Source organism: Sceloporus occidentalis, unplaced genomic scaffold (assembly GCF_023333645.1).
Source record: "Sceloporus occidentalis isolate IW3139 unplaced genomic scaffold, rSceOcc1.0.p SCAF_148, whole genome shotgun sequence".
Classification (NCBI taxonomy): Eukaryota; Metazoa; Chordata; class Lepidosauria; order Squamata; family Phrynosomatidae; genus Sceloporus; species Sceloporus occidentalis.
Window position 1 is genome coordinate 830,144 of NW_028317128.1, and position 14,989 is coordinate 845,132.

At 50.3% G+C, this 14,989-nt stretch overlaps 1 protein-coding gene across 1 annotated transcript in view; it reads right to left on the bottom strand.

Moving 5' to 3' along the window:
* Window positions 1-37: 37 nt before the first annotated feature.
* LOC149280708 (protein Aster-C-like) overlaps window positions 38-14,989 on the bottom strand; it is a 44,814-nt gene continuing 29,862 nt past the window's right edge. Inside the window, exons 7-18 of the mRNA XM_089500126.1 lie at window positions 8,903-9,021; window positions 8,303-8,432; window positions 7,529-7,706; window positions 6,560-6,703; window positions 5,823-5,941; window positions 4,878-5,020; window positions 4,389-4,492; window positions 3,918-4,094; window positions 2,804-2,861; window positions 1,720-1,830; window positions 620-728; window positions 38-118 (exon numbers count right to left, since the gene is read on the bottom strand). Of these exons, the coding sequence (XP_089356252.1) occupies window positions 38-118; window positions 620-728; window positions 1,720-1,830; window positions 2,804-2,861; window positions 3,918-4,094; window positions 4,389-4,492; window positions 4,878-5,020; window positions 5,823-5,941; window positions 6,560-6,703; window positions 7,529-7,706; window positions 8,303-8,432; window positions 8,903-9,021 (1,473 nt within the window). The remainder of the gene's footprint in view (window positions 119-619; window positions 729-1,719; window positions 1,831-2,803; window positions 2,862-3,917; window positions 4,095-4,388; window positions 4,493-4,877; window positions 5,021-5,822; window positions 5,942-6,559; window positions 6,704-7,528; window positions 7,707-8,302; window positions 8,433-8,902; window positions 9,022-14,989) is intronic.

Consider the following 14,989-nt stretch of genomic DNA (forward strand, 5'->3'; position numbering starts at 1 on the left):
CGCCGCAGACTCTTCGGGATGATGAGATCTGGAGCCGCTAACTGTCGGCGGCCGCCTCGCCCGACGTCTTGGTCAGAAGGTCGAAACTTTTCTGGAGCAGCAGGAGAGAGTCCTTGAGCTGAAGAGACGACGGGAGAGATTACATCGAGAAACGAGACGCAGCGCTCCATCCTCACAGACAGAAATACGCTATTTTATACTATTTTAAGCAGCCAATCAGTGAAAAGATTACTCGGAACATCGCGGAGGACAGGAGCTGCCACATCCACCCCCCCCCCCCCCATTTTTGAAGAATGCATATTAAAGTCCCCACAGAGGGTTAATACGCATTCTTCTATACAGGGGGTGGGCGGGGACATTAAACTGGCCCTTTAGTCAGTCCTTGGTCAGGACCGAGATCCAGGAGCCACATTCCTGCCCCACATAGGGTTACTCGCTGCGGATTATGGTTTTAAAGCCCCCTGCGGTCACTTGCAGCATGGTCACCCCCCTACAGTGTGCGGCTCACGTCTAACAGCAGGTGGCGCCATAGAGCCGGGGTAACAGACGCCAGGCACGGCAAACAACATTACCCACAAGTCACCACTTTAGTATATATATACAGTTACCCCAACATTACCTGCTCTAGGGTCGTGATGGAGTCCTGGAGAACGCCCTTCAGCCCAGCCCTGAAGTCCGGGCCCTTGTTGGGAGCGTAGCCTCCGCCATCCACCCCTTGGTAATACGGCCTGGGGGACAGAGTGAAGGACAGAAGACTCAACACACTTCTCTTAAACCGATATAACGCTTAGCGAGTGAGGCAGAGACCGGGCATCTTGTGTCTTCTTTCTTTGTCTGCTTCTCCTCGTTATGCTCTATTTTTAACCTCGCCTCCCAGAGCACTTCCGCAAAAGCACCCAGAGAGGCCGGAGCAATGCAGGCCGATCCGCTTCTATTCCTCCGCAAATTCATCTTCGTCATTTTGGCCTCTTGGAGTACTTCCACGAGAAGGCGGAGCCACAAACACAACCAATCGGGCTGAGAGGGTGTGCCTTTTTTGCAGAAGTGCTCCGGGAGGCCAAGGTAACAGAGAAACAGAAAGAGAAGAAGGGGAGCTGCGGGAAGGGAGACGGGAGCGGTGGGCACGGGAGGGTGAGAGACGCTGAGGGAGAGCGAGAGAGACAATGAATTTAGTTCCCAAATGGAAAAAGCCCCGAAAGGGCAGGAAACAAAATTTATCCCAATCGCTTTTGGTCCGAGTCTGGCGCTTCGCACCGTACAGGCACCTCATTCAGCCAATTATTCACACCAACTATATACACGCTCCAACAGGACATGCGCAGACAGCGGTATATTCCAAAGCCTGTTTATCTACAGGGGAGACAGGCGGGCGGTCTACGCGGGGAGACAGGCGGGCGGTCTACGCGGGGAGACAGGCGGGCGGTCTACGCGGGGAGACAGGCGGGCGGTCTACGCGGGGAGACAGGCGGGCGGTCTACGCGGGGAGACAGGCGGGCGGTCTACGCGGGGAGACAGGCGGGCGGTCTACGCGGGGAGACAGGCGGGCGGTCTACGCGGGGAGACAGGCGGGCGGTCTACGCGGGGAGACAGGCGGGCGGTCTACGCGGGGAGACAGGCGGGCGGTCTACGCGGGGAGACAGGCGGGCGGTCTACGCGGGGAGACAGGCGGGCGTAGTCTATACAGCTCTATACAGCACAGCCGCGCGTCTCGTCTCTTACCTGGTCGCGATCTTTTGCTGGAGGTGATCTTGGTAGATCGTCTGGGCCGCGTGTTCGATCTTAGACAGCTTGAGAAACAGGGTGAGGTTCAACAAGACAAGCAGCAGCAGACTGAGGGCGAGAGACACGCAGCGTCACCAAAAACCCTTCCTCCGCACGCCCGGGGGAGAGGGGCGGCCATCTTACAACATCTGGGGGGGGGGGGGGTCAGCCTCTAGAATAGCTTTGTGTTTAAGGACTTTGGCAAAAATGGATACTTTTATTGGGCCAAAATATAAAAAGCTGTAGGGTTCCACTAACAACCTCAGAGGTCTCCTCTTCAGCTGGCCCGATAAAAAGTATTAACGCCATTCCGAGGTTCCATTTTCTCCGGGGCTCACAGGGTTATATTCCTTTTCTTTTATCTGTACGTTTCTACGCGATAAACTATAGAGCTGCACCACGTCAGCCATCGAAAGAAAACGGGCGACACTTTCGTACCTTTATTACCCCGGAAGAACAGGCCTTGAAAGCTCGCAATCTATTATCCCTGAGTTAGCCAATAAGGGCATCTTTTCTTTCTTATCTTTACCAAAAACTTGTTGTTTTTTAAAGCGATACGCACCATCTCCACGCATCCTGATTAATATTTATTAGGGGAACCCGGTGAGCGGTGGGTTAATGTATTCCCGGGGTTATATCGCTTCGAGTTAATCGCCCCTCTTCTATCTCTGTACAGGGATAAGAGAATGAAATTACCCCCGCAGCAGAGCGGCAGTAACGGGCTGGGGTAGGAAACAGGAGGGTTTGTGGCACTCGAATGCCCCGTGGGAATTAACGACCTTCAGAGGCCCCATCCCTGCCATTACCCTCACCCCGGGGGCCTCCACTTATGGCCCGAGAACCCGATGGGTGGCTGCATGAACGAAACGCATAACGTTCTCACTTCTCGGCTAAAGATGCCCCTACGGAAGAGTCTATGCCCCCCCGCACCACTGGGAGACCCGGGGTAAGTGACCCCAGCACACTAGGAGCCTCTGGCCCTGCACGCTGAGTTTTAATTAAAATCACACTTTTATAGAGAAACGATAACATCGATACTCACAAGAAGCTCATCAGCAGTATGATCAGCGAGTTCCGCCTCCCAGGATCTCTTCTCTTCCCTGAAGGTGAAACGAAAGATTACCGAGCGCTCCTCGATTCACTAAACCCGGAGGCAGCGCAAACGCCGTCCGGTTCATTCATCCCCGGCGCCTGAGCCTCTTGGAGCTGCCGGGGCATTAAGCGTCTTGGAGGAACGGACTTCATTAGCATTGCCATAAAGCGTCAGCTCAGTGTGGTGTTTGAGCCGGGGGGGGGTTATATAACTGTATACAGTGCTGGGGGTTATATTACTGTATACAGCGCTGGGGGTTATATTACTGTATACAGCGCTTGGGGTTATATTACTGTATACAGCGCTGGGGGTTATATTACTGTATACAGCACTGGGGGTTATATTACTGTATACAGCACTGGGGGTATATTACTGTATACAGCGCTGGGGGTTATATTACTGTATACAGCGCTGGGGGTTATATTACTGTATACAGCGCTGGGGGGGGTTATATTACTGTATACAGCGCGGGGGGGGTTATATTACTGTATACAGCGCTGGGGGTTATATTACTATATACAGCGCTGGGGGTTATATTACTGTATACAGTGCTGGGGGTTATATTACTGTATACAGCGCTGAGGGTTATATCACTGTATACAGCACTGGGGGATTATATTACTGTATACAGCGCTGGGGGTTATATTACTGTATACAGCGTTGGTGGTTATATTACTGTATACAGCGCTGGGGGTTTATATTACTGTATACAGCGCTGGGGTGGAGGTATATTACTGTATACAGCGCTGGGGGGGGAGGTATATTACCATATATAGCGCTGGGGGGTTATATTACTGTATACAGCGCTGGGGGTTATATTACTGTATACAGCGCTGGGGGGGGGGGAGGTATATTACTGTATACAGCGCTGGGGGGGTATATTACTGTATACAGCGCTGGTGTTATGCCCCTTTAAATTAACAATATCCGGCTGGTTGCGGATGAAAAACAATTAATAAAGAGTCGGAAAGTTTTGCTGGGTTTGGTGAATTCCCGGAGTTTTACGGGGAAAGTCGTTATCGAGCTGGATGCTGGGGGGGGGGGGGGGTGTGAAGCAGTGTACCTGCGCGCTCGTCCCGGGTATACAGTCCCAAGTCGGAGAGGTCGTTCCTGGTGCCGTGTTTGGTCAGGGGATCCCCGGAGCCGCGCCGGTGATTGCGTCTCCGTCTCCGAAGGCCGCCGGATTTGTTGGGGTCGGTCGCGGAAGGATTCGCCGTTTCCTCCGCCAGGAGATCGCTTTCTGAAAGTGTAAAGAATCAGAAATCTTAATGAAAACTCCGCGCATGCACTGAGCGCAAGGGGCCACACGACGGAAAGATCATAAAAGTGGGCCAGAGGTTAAAATAAGGCGTTTTACTTCATGGGGGAAATCGGTAGTGGCACTGCCTCCCAGCAGAGGTGGCCGATGTGCATTTTGCCCTCTTTCCAGCCAAACACTAGAAGGAAAGCGCTGCCATTGAAGTAAGTTGGAGTGCTCTCTGCGCAGACGCGGGGTCCACACGCCATCTTTTATGGGGGAGGGGGGGAGACCGACCTAACTGTTTGTAGTAATCGTCCAGCCCGCTCCAGGAGTTCCTCTCGATGAACGTCTTGATCAATCCCCACGGCTGCTTCCTGTACTTCAGATCAGAGCAAATCCTGAGAAGATAAATCATTGAGGATCCAGTTACTGTTTTGGGTCAAATACATTCTTTTTAAACAATTCCCTGAATCTAGAGGAACCCCTGAACATGTCTAATGCAGTAGGAGACATTCACAGGATGGCAAGTGGATGCTGACAATATCTCATTCAACAAGAGGGTGCTGGATAAGTGGAACAGTCTCCCAGCAGAAGTGGTAGAGGGCAATACAGTAAATCTATGATTTATCGCACCTCCTGGGATCTGAACCCAAACGCTTATCTAAAGATCTACAGGGTCCGGACGTCTAGAAGTCGGTTAGAAAAGGGCCGATCGGGCCCCCAGCTGGCGGAGGGCAAACACGGGGGGGGGGGGGGGGACGACCCTGAAGCTCGTTCGCTCACCGCAGCCGGCACTTGTGCTTGGAGATCCTGGTGATGAAGTACTTGTGCATGGAGTAGAAGTAGTCGTTATACGGCACGTCGTGGGTGACGACCTCCGTCTGCACGGAGTACGACTGGCCCTCCCGGCCCTCCTTCAACAGGGTCTGAAACGATCAAAACCACAGAATCAAGCAAAAAATTCATTATTGGGGGCGACGAATAATTACTTAGAATCCTAGACTGGCTGAAAGACCCCGTTCGGCCGACCTGTCTGCGGGGGGCAGGGGAAGCGCAGTTAGTTACTTCCCCCGCAGCATGTAATGCTACCCTCAGTTGGCGGCCCTTGCCGGCCCCCCATCGCAGGAGAGCGGAAGCTACAGGTTACGTGTAAGAAAGCGACTCTTAGCAACCAATGGAACGTTCCGAGCAGCAGAAATACTCCATTGGCTGTCGTGGGACTAAGACCACTTTTGCAATGGAATATTCCGGCTCACTGGACCATTTCATTGGTTGCTATGGTCCAGGGGGTCAGGTACAGAGGAAGCGAAGGCCAAATACCCCCTTGGCTGCTCTGACATCAGGCGGCACCTGAAGTTTGGTTTTTTTAACCCCAAGCTTTACATGCAATACCACAACCAGCCACCGGGGGCCAGTAATAAAGCGTTCCCACGAGGACTGGATCCTTTCTGCGCTTCGTGATGTTACATGCTTTCCTGTCCTGAACACATGTCCTGGATAGGGATTGGATACCTTGTGTCGCATGATGTCTGCAAAGTGGGTTTCGGGAAGCTTTATTATTGGGCTGCTTGTCCACGTTTGGCCCCCCGCACGTTGCCAGCACCCCCCGCATGGAACGGTGAGGCTACAGAATCACCTTTTTTCCCCAAAAAAATTTTTAGGCAACAAATCAAAAACGCTTAATAAAGTTCTGAAAAAAACCCCCCAAAAAACCCACAAGTGCCGTACCTGCTTATCCGTGGCGGTCGTGAACTTCCCTATCAGCGGGTTGTTGATGGTGATGGTGTACGTCCCCGTTCTGGTCTGATTGCCCGAGCCGTCCGGCTGCCACGCGGAAAAGTCCACGTCTGGGGGGGGGGGGGGGGGAATAAACCCGCCATTTAATAACATTATCTATACAGACTGTATCTCCCTGTCAGGGGTCTAAATCAGAACAGCCAATGGGAGAGCAGCTATGCGGGAGCTCTCTCTCTCATTGGTTACACACAGGCCCTCTAATCTGACCCTCATTACTAACAGGGATATAGACAGAGCTGTCTGGTTAACCCCGTCCCCTCTGCACTGCTCTGCGTGCCAACTTCTGACATCATCGAAGGGGGCGTTTGCTTGAAGGTCTGGAGGGGACTGGGAGTGAATGTAGGAGGTCAGACTGCTGTGATGTAATACATAGAGGAGGGGCCTTGGAAGAGTGACGAGTCTCTGTTGCTAAGCAGCTCTAGTATCTCAATTAACCTTTTAATGCCGTGACAGGGGGAACATTCTTTAAATTCTCTTTTCACGATGCCGAGCTTATCTGGGGAGATTTTATGAGGTGGGACGGCGCCTTTAAATTATCTGAACCCAGTTTTTTGGGTTTTTTTATTCAGAAAAATTAAATAAACAGCAGTCCTCCATTTTTGGGAAACAAAGTAGAAATTATATATATATACACGTGATAAACGTAATGTAACCGAGGGCTGACGTACCGAACACCTTCCTCGTTGCCAAGAACTTCTGTATAAATTGGGACTGGGTGAACAGCGTCTGGAACATTTTCTCGGCACTCATGAGGAAGACACGATTGATGTATAATCTGCCTTCGATTTGATCAACGATTAATTTCTCATCATCTGCACAAAATAAAGGAATTCCATTACAAACAAGGCCCATGGAATGCAGCTTTATTATTATTTACGTCCACGGGGACTGTCAAGAACAGGCTCCCAGCAGAAGAGGTAGAGGGAATTTAAACATAAATGGGATAGCGATATGTAGGGGCGTCACTAGGAACCACAGGGGTCGGTGTGAAAATTGCCCCAGGGCTCCCCAGCTTCACCCAGTAACATGCCCCACAGAGCCACCTTTGCCCCCAACAAGCTTGTGAGTATTTCCTTTTGCCCCAAAAAAGCTTGCGCTGCCACATTTGCCCCAAGAAGCTTGTCAGTGCCCCCAAACAGCTTATCTGTGCCATCTTTGCCCATTGCCCCCACCATACACACATATGTAAACATACGCACGCGCGCACACAGACGTACACACTCATTCTAACACACACTCATTCTAACACACACACTCCCTGTCACACCACTCACACTAACACACCAGTTGTTTAGAAAAAGGGTCCTTCCGACCTGGACGGTCGCGGTCCGGGTCGGAATGGCCCTTTCTGAACAATTTTGAAGTAGCATGGAGAGAGAGACAGAAACAAGTGGTTGCAGGGGTCGCCCAGGGTAAAAGTGAAATAAGTGGAACAGCCTCCCAGCAGAAGTGGTAGAGGGTAACACAGTGAGGGTATTAAACATGCATGGGATAGACATACGGCTCCTGAATCTAAGACGAGACCAACGACTGATTAAGGTTTGACTCTTTAGAGCAGGAGAAACGGGCGATTAGACGGGGGCCGCATGGGGCCGATCTGCCGGCGGGTTCTATGTTTCTATAACCGGTTGTCGCACCTTCGTCGGGGGACTCGGAGCAGCTGCTCCCGCCTGCCTGCTGGTTCTCATTTCCATTTAAGTCCAGGGCCAGGGCCGAGGGCCTGACGCTCGCTCTGAGGCTGCCCTTCCTCTCCGAGCCCAGGTTGGGGCTTCTGGTGCCGTTCTTGTCCCCTTCAGTCACCGTCTGCGAGGAGATCTGGTAAAGGAACAGACCGTAATACGGCAACGCTACCAAGCACCGAGTACACAAAAGCCAGGGGCACAGCGATGGACGTTTACACAAGATGTAAATTCGTTTTCTCATTGAGAGTGTGGTAGGCAAGTGGAACGGCTTCTCAGCAGAAGTGGTAGAGGTTAATTCAGCCCTAGCATCAATTTGGGTTTTTACATAAAAACTCTAAAACCTACCGAGCAATGAACCCCATTGGTTTTTAGGCGTTATACTCTACACCAGAAGTTATTACCCCACCGTATGATTCTCGCTCTGTTATCCGATCCCCGATCTACTAAACACCCCGACTCCTTATACTGCCTGTGGGGGACAATAGAATGGCTCAGTCTTAATCCCCCAGCCGGACTCTCTGACTAATGAAAGTCTATGGAGGGACGGACTTCATTAGCATTGCCATAAAGCATCAGTTCAGTGCGGTGTTTGAGCCGGGAAAGTCACCCAAAATATCACATTGAAGGACCCCACCAGGCACATTTCCCCCCCGTTTTGTGTTGCAGGGGTCTGTGGATCGGGGTAGAAGGGCTATTATCCCGTTATATGACGGCACTCAGGGCTCTTACCATTTGCAGGAAATTCATGCTGGGCGAATCCATCTCTGTCTGAGAAATGCCCTCCCGTGGGGCGGAATTACCCTTCCGTACTTTTTCTGCCCTTTCTGCTAGATCTTCGTTGCTTGTCCGGCCCGCAGCCCTGGAAAACGAAACACAAAATTAACCCCTCAGAGATATTCCAAAAACAGCAACCCCCCCCTTGAGCACCAAGTCGCCGGCTCTCCCCAAATCCCTTACTCATACAGGCAGTCGTGCTACTAATTAATCTGAAATACACATTATACAGGGCCCAGCTCAGACGGGTAATTATACATTATACAGGGCCCAGCTCACACGGTTAACTATACATTATACAGGGCCCAGCTCACACGGTTAACTATACATTATACAGGGCCCAGCTCACACGGGTAATTACACATTATACAGGGCCCAGCTCACACGGTTAACTATACATTATACAGGGCTAGCGAACATATTTAGCTATACATTATACAGGGCCGACTCAGCCCTTCCTTCGGTGAAGTCAGAGGATGATGTCATTCAGCTGAACGTTTGAACGCAGGGTTATGGATCCGCACGCGGTAGAGAGGCTTCCGAGCCGTTCCTTACCGGGGCTGCCCGTCCTCCTCCGCTGGCAGCGACAGGTTTTCCATCTCGTCATTATTCAGGCCCAGCTCGCTGCCATAACTCTGCTGGACCAGCTGCCAGAACTCCTTCTTGGTCAAAGTCTGGAGAGAAGAGAACAGAAGGCCGGCGTTTCAGTAAAGCGAGTGCCGTTGTTATACATTATACATTATACAGGGCCCTGCGTGGGATACAAGCAGCCTTTACGGTTCCTTTAATTATTTGAACTCCGTCCATCCGCCTCCTCCTCGGTTCCCTTTCCGTGGAACCCGGAATCAAACGGGGTACAGAGCCGGACTCTTGGCTAACAAATGCGTTACTCGTCAGGGGCAAGAGGGCAAAGTGTGTGTGTGTGGGGGGGGGGGAATCCAATTACCACCTAGGCTGCACTAAGGATTCAAAGCCACTATCTGACTATTGTAGCCAGAAACGGCTGATTTTTAATGGAATCAGAAGCGCTTTATCACTCCCATCACTCCTGTGTCCCAACGGCCCTTTATCACTCCCATCACTCCTGTGTCCCAACGGCCCTTTATCACTCCCATCACTCCTGTGTCCCAACGGCCCTTTATCACTCCCATCACTCCTGTGTCCCAACGGCCCTTTATCACTCCCATCACTCCTGTGTCCCAACGGCCCTTTATCACTCCCATCACTCCTGTGTTCCAACGGCCCTTTATCACTCCCATCACTCCTGTGTCCCAACGGCCCTTTATCACTCCCATCACTCCTGTGTCCCAACGGCCCTTTATCACTCCCATCACTCCTGTGTCCCAACGGCCCTTTATCACTCCCAACACTCCTGTGTCCCAACGGCCCTTTATCACTCCCATCACTCCTGTGTCCCAACAGCCCTTTATCACTCCCGCGTGATGTTCTCATTCTCAATGAAATGTTATCTTAAATCCAAAGGAAATGCAAAATGAAACCGAAACCCCATTTATTCCGGGAACGCTTTAAATGACAGGTGATAGGATTAGAATTTACAAACCCAACCAACTAGCGGATTCTTTATCATTTCCTCATCAGCACTTCTTACGCTAAATAAACAGCAATAATTAAACACCGAGCTATTAACACTTCCAGTGACGCGAAGAACGTCTGCCTTGTAAATAAACTCCATCCAGCAAATTTAGACGGCGAACGCCATTAGAAACCTCGGCAGATCGGCCCCATCCGGCCCCCGTCTGGTCGCCCGTTTCTCCTGCTGTAAAGACTCAAACCTTAATCAGTCGTTGGTCTCATCTTAGATTTAGGAGCCGTATGTCTATCCCATGCATGTTTAATACCCTCACTGTATTACCCTCTACCACCTCTGCTGGGAGTCTGTTCCGCTTATCCACCACCCTCTCAGTAAAGTAAAACTTCCTTCTGTTCCATCTCAGTCTCTGACTCTCTAGTGTTGGATTCCGGTCTCTTGTTGTAAATTTTTCTCCTCCTTTGGAATAAATTCCCTCCCGTCCTTTATTAACCCCTTTATGGATTTAACGGTCTCTCCCGTCTTCTCACAGATTCAGCCCCAAAAACAGGAAATACATAAACAACACCCCCCCACACACACAGATCAGCGGAGAAAGGGGTTACACAATTTAACCCTTTGCATGACATTTGATTGTTTTGCCCCCTTACTGGAATGGCTGAGATTAGTGTGGATGAAGGACACGCTATAAATAGCCGGCTGCTGTTATTGCCCTACGCCTGCGCGATGCGGCCTCCGGTTGCCAGGCTGGGATCGCCGATCACTGTTTACTTCTTCATATAAATCAGATAAACACATTTCTCTCAGTGCCATGCAGGGGCCCTGGGGGCCACAACGTCTGCCAAACCCTGCAGACACACAGAGACCGTCACTACAAACAGCTGAACGGAGGTGAACCCGGGGCTCTGCGTGCCGGATCAGCCAATCGCAGCACAACGATCAGCGAGGGTCCCACCACCGACCCCCGCAGAGAGAGAGAGAGAGAGAGAGAGAGTCAGAGAGGGGGAGGCAGAGAGGGGGAGACAGAGAGAGTCAGAGGGGGGGAGGCAGGGGGAGGAAGAGAGACTCGGCATCTTATAGGTTAATCAGAACACAGTCCCAGGGGATTAAAAGCTACACTATTAACCATTTTAGTGCCACAGAGGTATCAGGGACAAACTGCAAGCACAGCTCTGGCACTCAAAAGGTCAACATAGAAGCTGGTGCGGAGTGGTGGCTCAGTGACATGTGACACAAATTACCGCATATGCAATAAATAAATCACCCAAAACCCATACAAATACCCCCAAAATATATATATATATAAATGTGTGTCTGTAGAGATATATATATTATATATATATATATATTTAACCATTCAGACCCCAGGGCTTTCTATACTGTAGCTTTCCTAATGGATATTAAATAACCGTCACCCACAATAATAACCGCAGCGTTTCCACGATCACCGGGCAGCAACCAGAGCTGTGATCAGACAATTGCCACTAACCCCCAAAATCTGCCCCTGAATTCTAACTAGGGTCAGTAAAGGGTATTAAAGACCCCCACTCACATGGTTAGTGCGCAGAGGTCCGGCGGTCAGCTAATCCCAAACACAGAGGGTTTTTGTTGGGGGGGGGATCCTGGTTACTATGTTTCCTCCCAGTGCTTGCGCTATTGTGAAGGGACTTCCGAGTCCTGACTATAAAAAGTTTCCCTGCCGTACCTGCCCAGCCGCTGGCCACGCCCACACAAGCAGCACAGGTGAGCCGGCTCTTAAAGACACGGCGCTCCGCTTCTGGGGGAAGGTGTAATGATCACCTTTCTACAGCCAGGAATCCTACTCAACCGGTTGCCATGGCGACACCAAAATCACCACGTAAAAGTACAAACGCCGCGGAGAGGATCCAGGTCGCTCACCCACTATCTACGGGCAGCGCCCCATCCAGTCACCGTCTCATGCGCTGCTTTTGACCCAGATGCCCCGGATGGTGCCTGCCGCTCGGCAACGCTTGACGACTGCGATACAGAATTACACGCTGACTGAAGGGGTTAATATGTATCACGCAGCCTATAACCCGCTCTGATCAGAGGTGGAACTTATAGAACCCTAAACCCTTTATGTTTCTTTTTTTTCTAAAATCTTACAAATTAAAAAAAAATCACACTGGAGAAATATTTCCCAAATAATACGATAAACGGGGGCAGAAATCCATAAATGCGGCTTCCATACAGCAAGAGGAGATAATAAACAGGACAAGAGCTTTAAAATAACAAACTACCGTTCACAGGTTTGGGGTCACTTTGCTGCTTTCATGGAAAACAATCAGCCTTTGAAACTTTAACTTGGATCAGCGAACACAAAATACCATCAGAACACAGGAGTGATGGGAGTGATAAAGGGCCATTGGAACACAGGAGTGATGGGAGTGATAAAGGGCCATTGGAACACAGGAGTGATGGGAGTGATAAAGGGCCATCAGAACACAGGAGTGATGGGAGTGATAAAGGGCCATCAGAACACAGGAGTGATGGGAGTGATAAAGGGCCATCAGAACACAGGAGTGATGGGAGTGATAAAGGGCTGTTGGAAGACAGGAGTGATAGGAGTGATAAAGGGCTGTTGGAAGACAGGAGTGATGGGAGTGATAAAGGGCTGTTGGAGCACAGGAGTGATGGGAGTGATAAAGGGCCATTGGAGCACAGGAGTGATGGGAGTGATAAAGGGCCATTGGAACACAGGAGTGATGGGAGTGATAAAGGGCCATTGGAGCACAGGAGTGATGGGAGTGATAAAGGGCCATTGGAACACAGGAGTGATGGGAGTGATAAAGGGCCGTTGGAACACAGGAGTGATAAAGAGCCATTGGAGCACAGGAGTGATGGGAGTGAAGAGATTCCATTAAAAATCAGCCGTTTCCAGCTACAATCATTTACAGCATTAACCCCATCTGCGCTGGATTTTTGATCCATTTCATGTTATTTTATTGGACAAAAAGTGACCCCAAACTTTTGAACGGTTGAGATAGATCAGTGATGTCAGTGTCCTCGGTGACTTTGGATACTTTGTATCGGATTTGTGAAGAATTCATTGGGTGACGCAGGAACTAAACTACTCTCCAATAATCATTATTCCGCCCCGAGGGGTAGTTGAGGTAGGGTTTTCTCCGGCGTTATTCTCCCTCGGTTCTGCTGTAAGAGCTTCGTTCATTTTCACGAGAAATTTGGGGGTTTTGGCAGGAGGCGCCCCCATGTTTCGGAGCTGGTGGTCTTTTACTGTCCCAGGAGGCCATTAAAAACTAACATTTTATTATTTATTAGAATGAGATTTTTGAACATATCACTCGCTGCACGCATCGGATCGCTAGCGGGGCGCAGGCAGCGGGGCGCAGGCAGCGGGGCGCAGGCAGCGGGGCGCAGGCAGCGGGGCGTCTCAGTTTATAGAAATATATAAAAATACATAGAAACGCAATATTTTTCTGCATATAAATTGTCGCTATTGCAGTTTTACCCATTGTACAGCGCTATGGAATATGATGGCGCTATATATAACACTAAATAATAAATAAACCCCCCCCCACCACATACTTTCGCATGTGCAAATCCCTCGCCCCCTCACTCCGCATTTCAAGAGCATGAAGAATGATGAGGGAGTTGGCTTCTATGGGGAGGAAAAACTGGTTTGTCCTCGCCGAGGGGACTTAATGCGTGTTTTTCTTTCCGTTTCGGGTCACTCAGTTCTTATCTGTCAGATTTTTTGTTTCTGCGTCTAAAGTGTAAACAGGGAAATTCGCCCTCTTAGCGGAGCGGAGGAAAAACGTTACGACCGATGCATTTATTGATCTATACATCAGCAAACAGTGTCGCCGGCAGGGCGTCCGAGCCGCTGTGGATGACTCCTCCAGATTACAATCTTATTAGTAGTGGAACTGACGACTCGGTAGGCGATTCCGCTAAAATACATGCAATGTGCTAATAAAGAGCAGTCTCCATGGAAACCATTATAACGCCCCTGCGGATTCTAAAGGCTTTTGGACAGTTTAAGGTAAAGAAAAAGATAATTTAGCGTTATTTAAGGATGAGAGCGAGGGTCCTTTACGGGTTATACAGCACTGTACACAACAACACGCTAAACACACGCAGCTACATTCCACCCCCTAGTCTGACATGGTTACCACCAGAACCCGCCGGCAGATCGGCCCCATCCGGCCCCCGTCTAGTCGCCCGTTTCTCCTGCTGTAAAGACTCAAACCTTAATCAGTCGTTGGTCTCGTCTTAGATTCAGGAGCCATATGTCTATCCCATGCATGTTTAATCCCCTCACTGTATTACCATCTACCACCTGTGCTGGGAGGCTGTCCCATGTATTTACCACCCTCTCAGTAAAGTGTATATATGTATTCTGAAGTCATTTTGAGATAGTGCCGTGTGATGGATTCTGTGACGTGTACAGCCCACGATTAGTACGAGTAATAAAAGGAATCAGGGCAGATCTGACCCTTTGGACCCTGGGCAACCTGTGCTGGTGACGGGGGCCGGGGGGATGTCCGGCTTTCTGCTGACACTGCGGGTTTGGGCTGTAACCGCGACGCGGGGTGAATACACGCACTGCTGACAATCACTGCCCAGCGCAAACAAAGTGAATAACGGGGTAAACACCGCGCCGGGCAGGGAGAGCCAATTCCAGAGAGGGGAAAGGGGCACGAGTGTGCAAATACATTTAAAGGGGCACGAGGGTGCAAATACATTTAAGGGGGCACGAGTGTGCAAATACATTTACACTGTTATGTAAGCAGCGTGTAAAAACGTCTCATATGAGAAAGGATTGTAAAAGCCTCCCCTTTCTCGCGATGCATTCTCTGCCGCGAGGTACGGAGAGATTTTTATGCCGCGCTTTCACATTGTAGGCGACAGTTTAACAAACATCGGGTAAATCCGTTCCCCGGCCACAATGGCCGCTCACCTGTTTTCAAGCAGCGAGTGGTTTAAAATATACTGATCCCGGGGTAGCGGGGTGTCTGCAGATAAACGATTGTTTATTGTTGTGGGGATAATCATTCTAATAATTATTATAAATGGATTTGTATAGCGCCATCATATTCCACAGTGCAGTA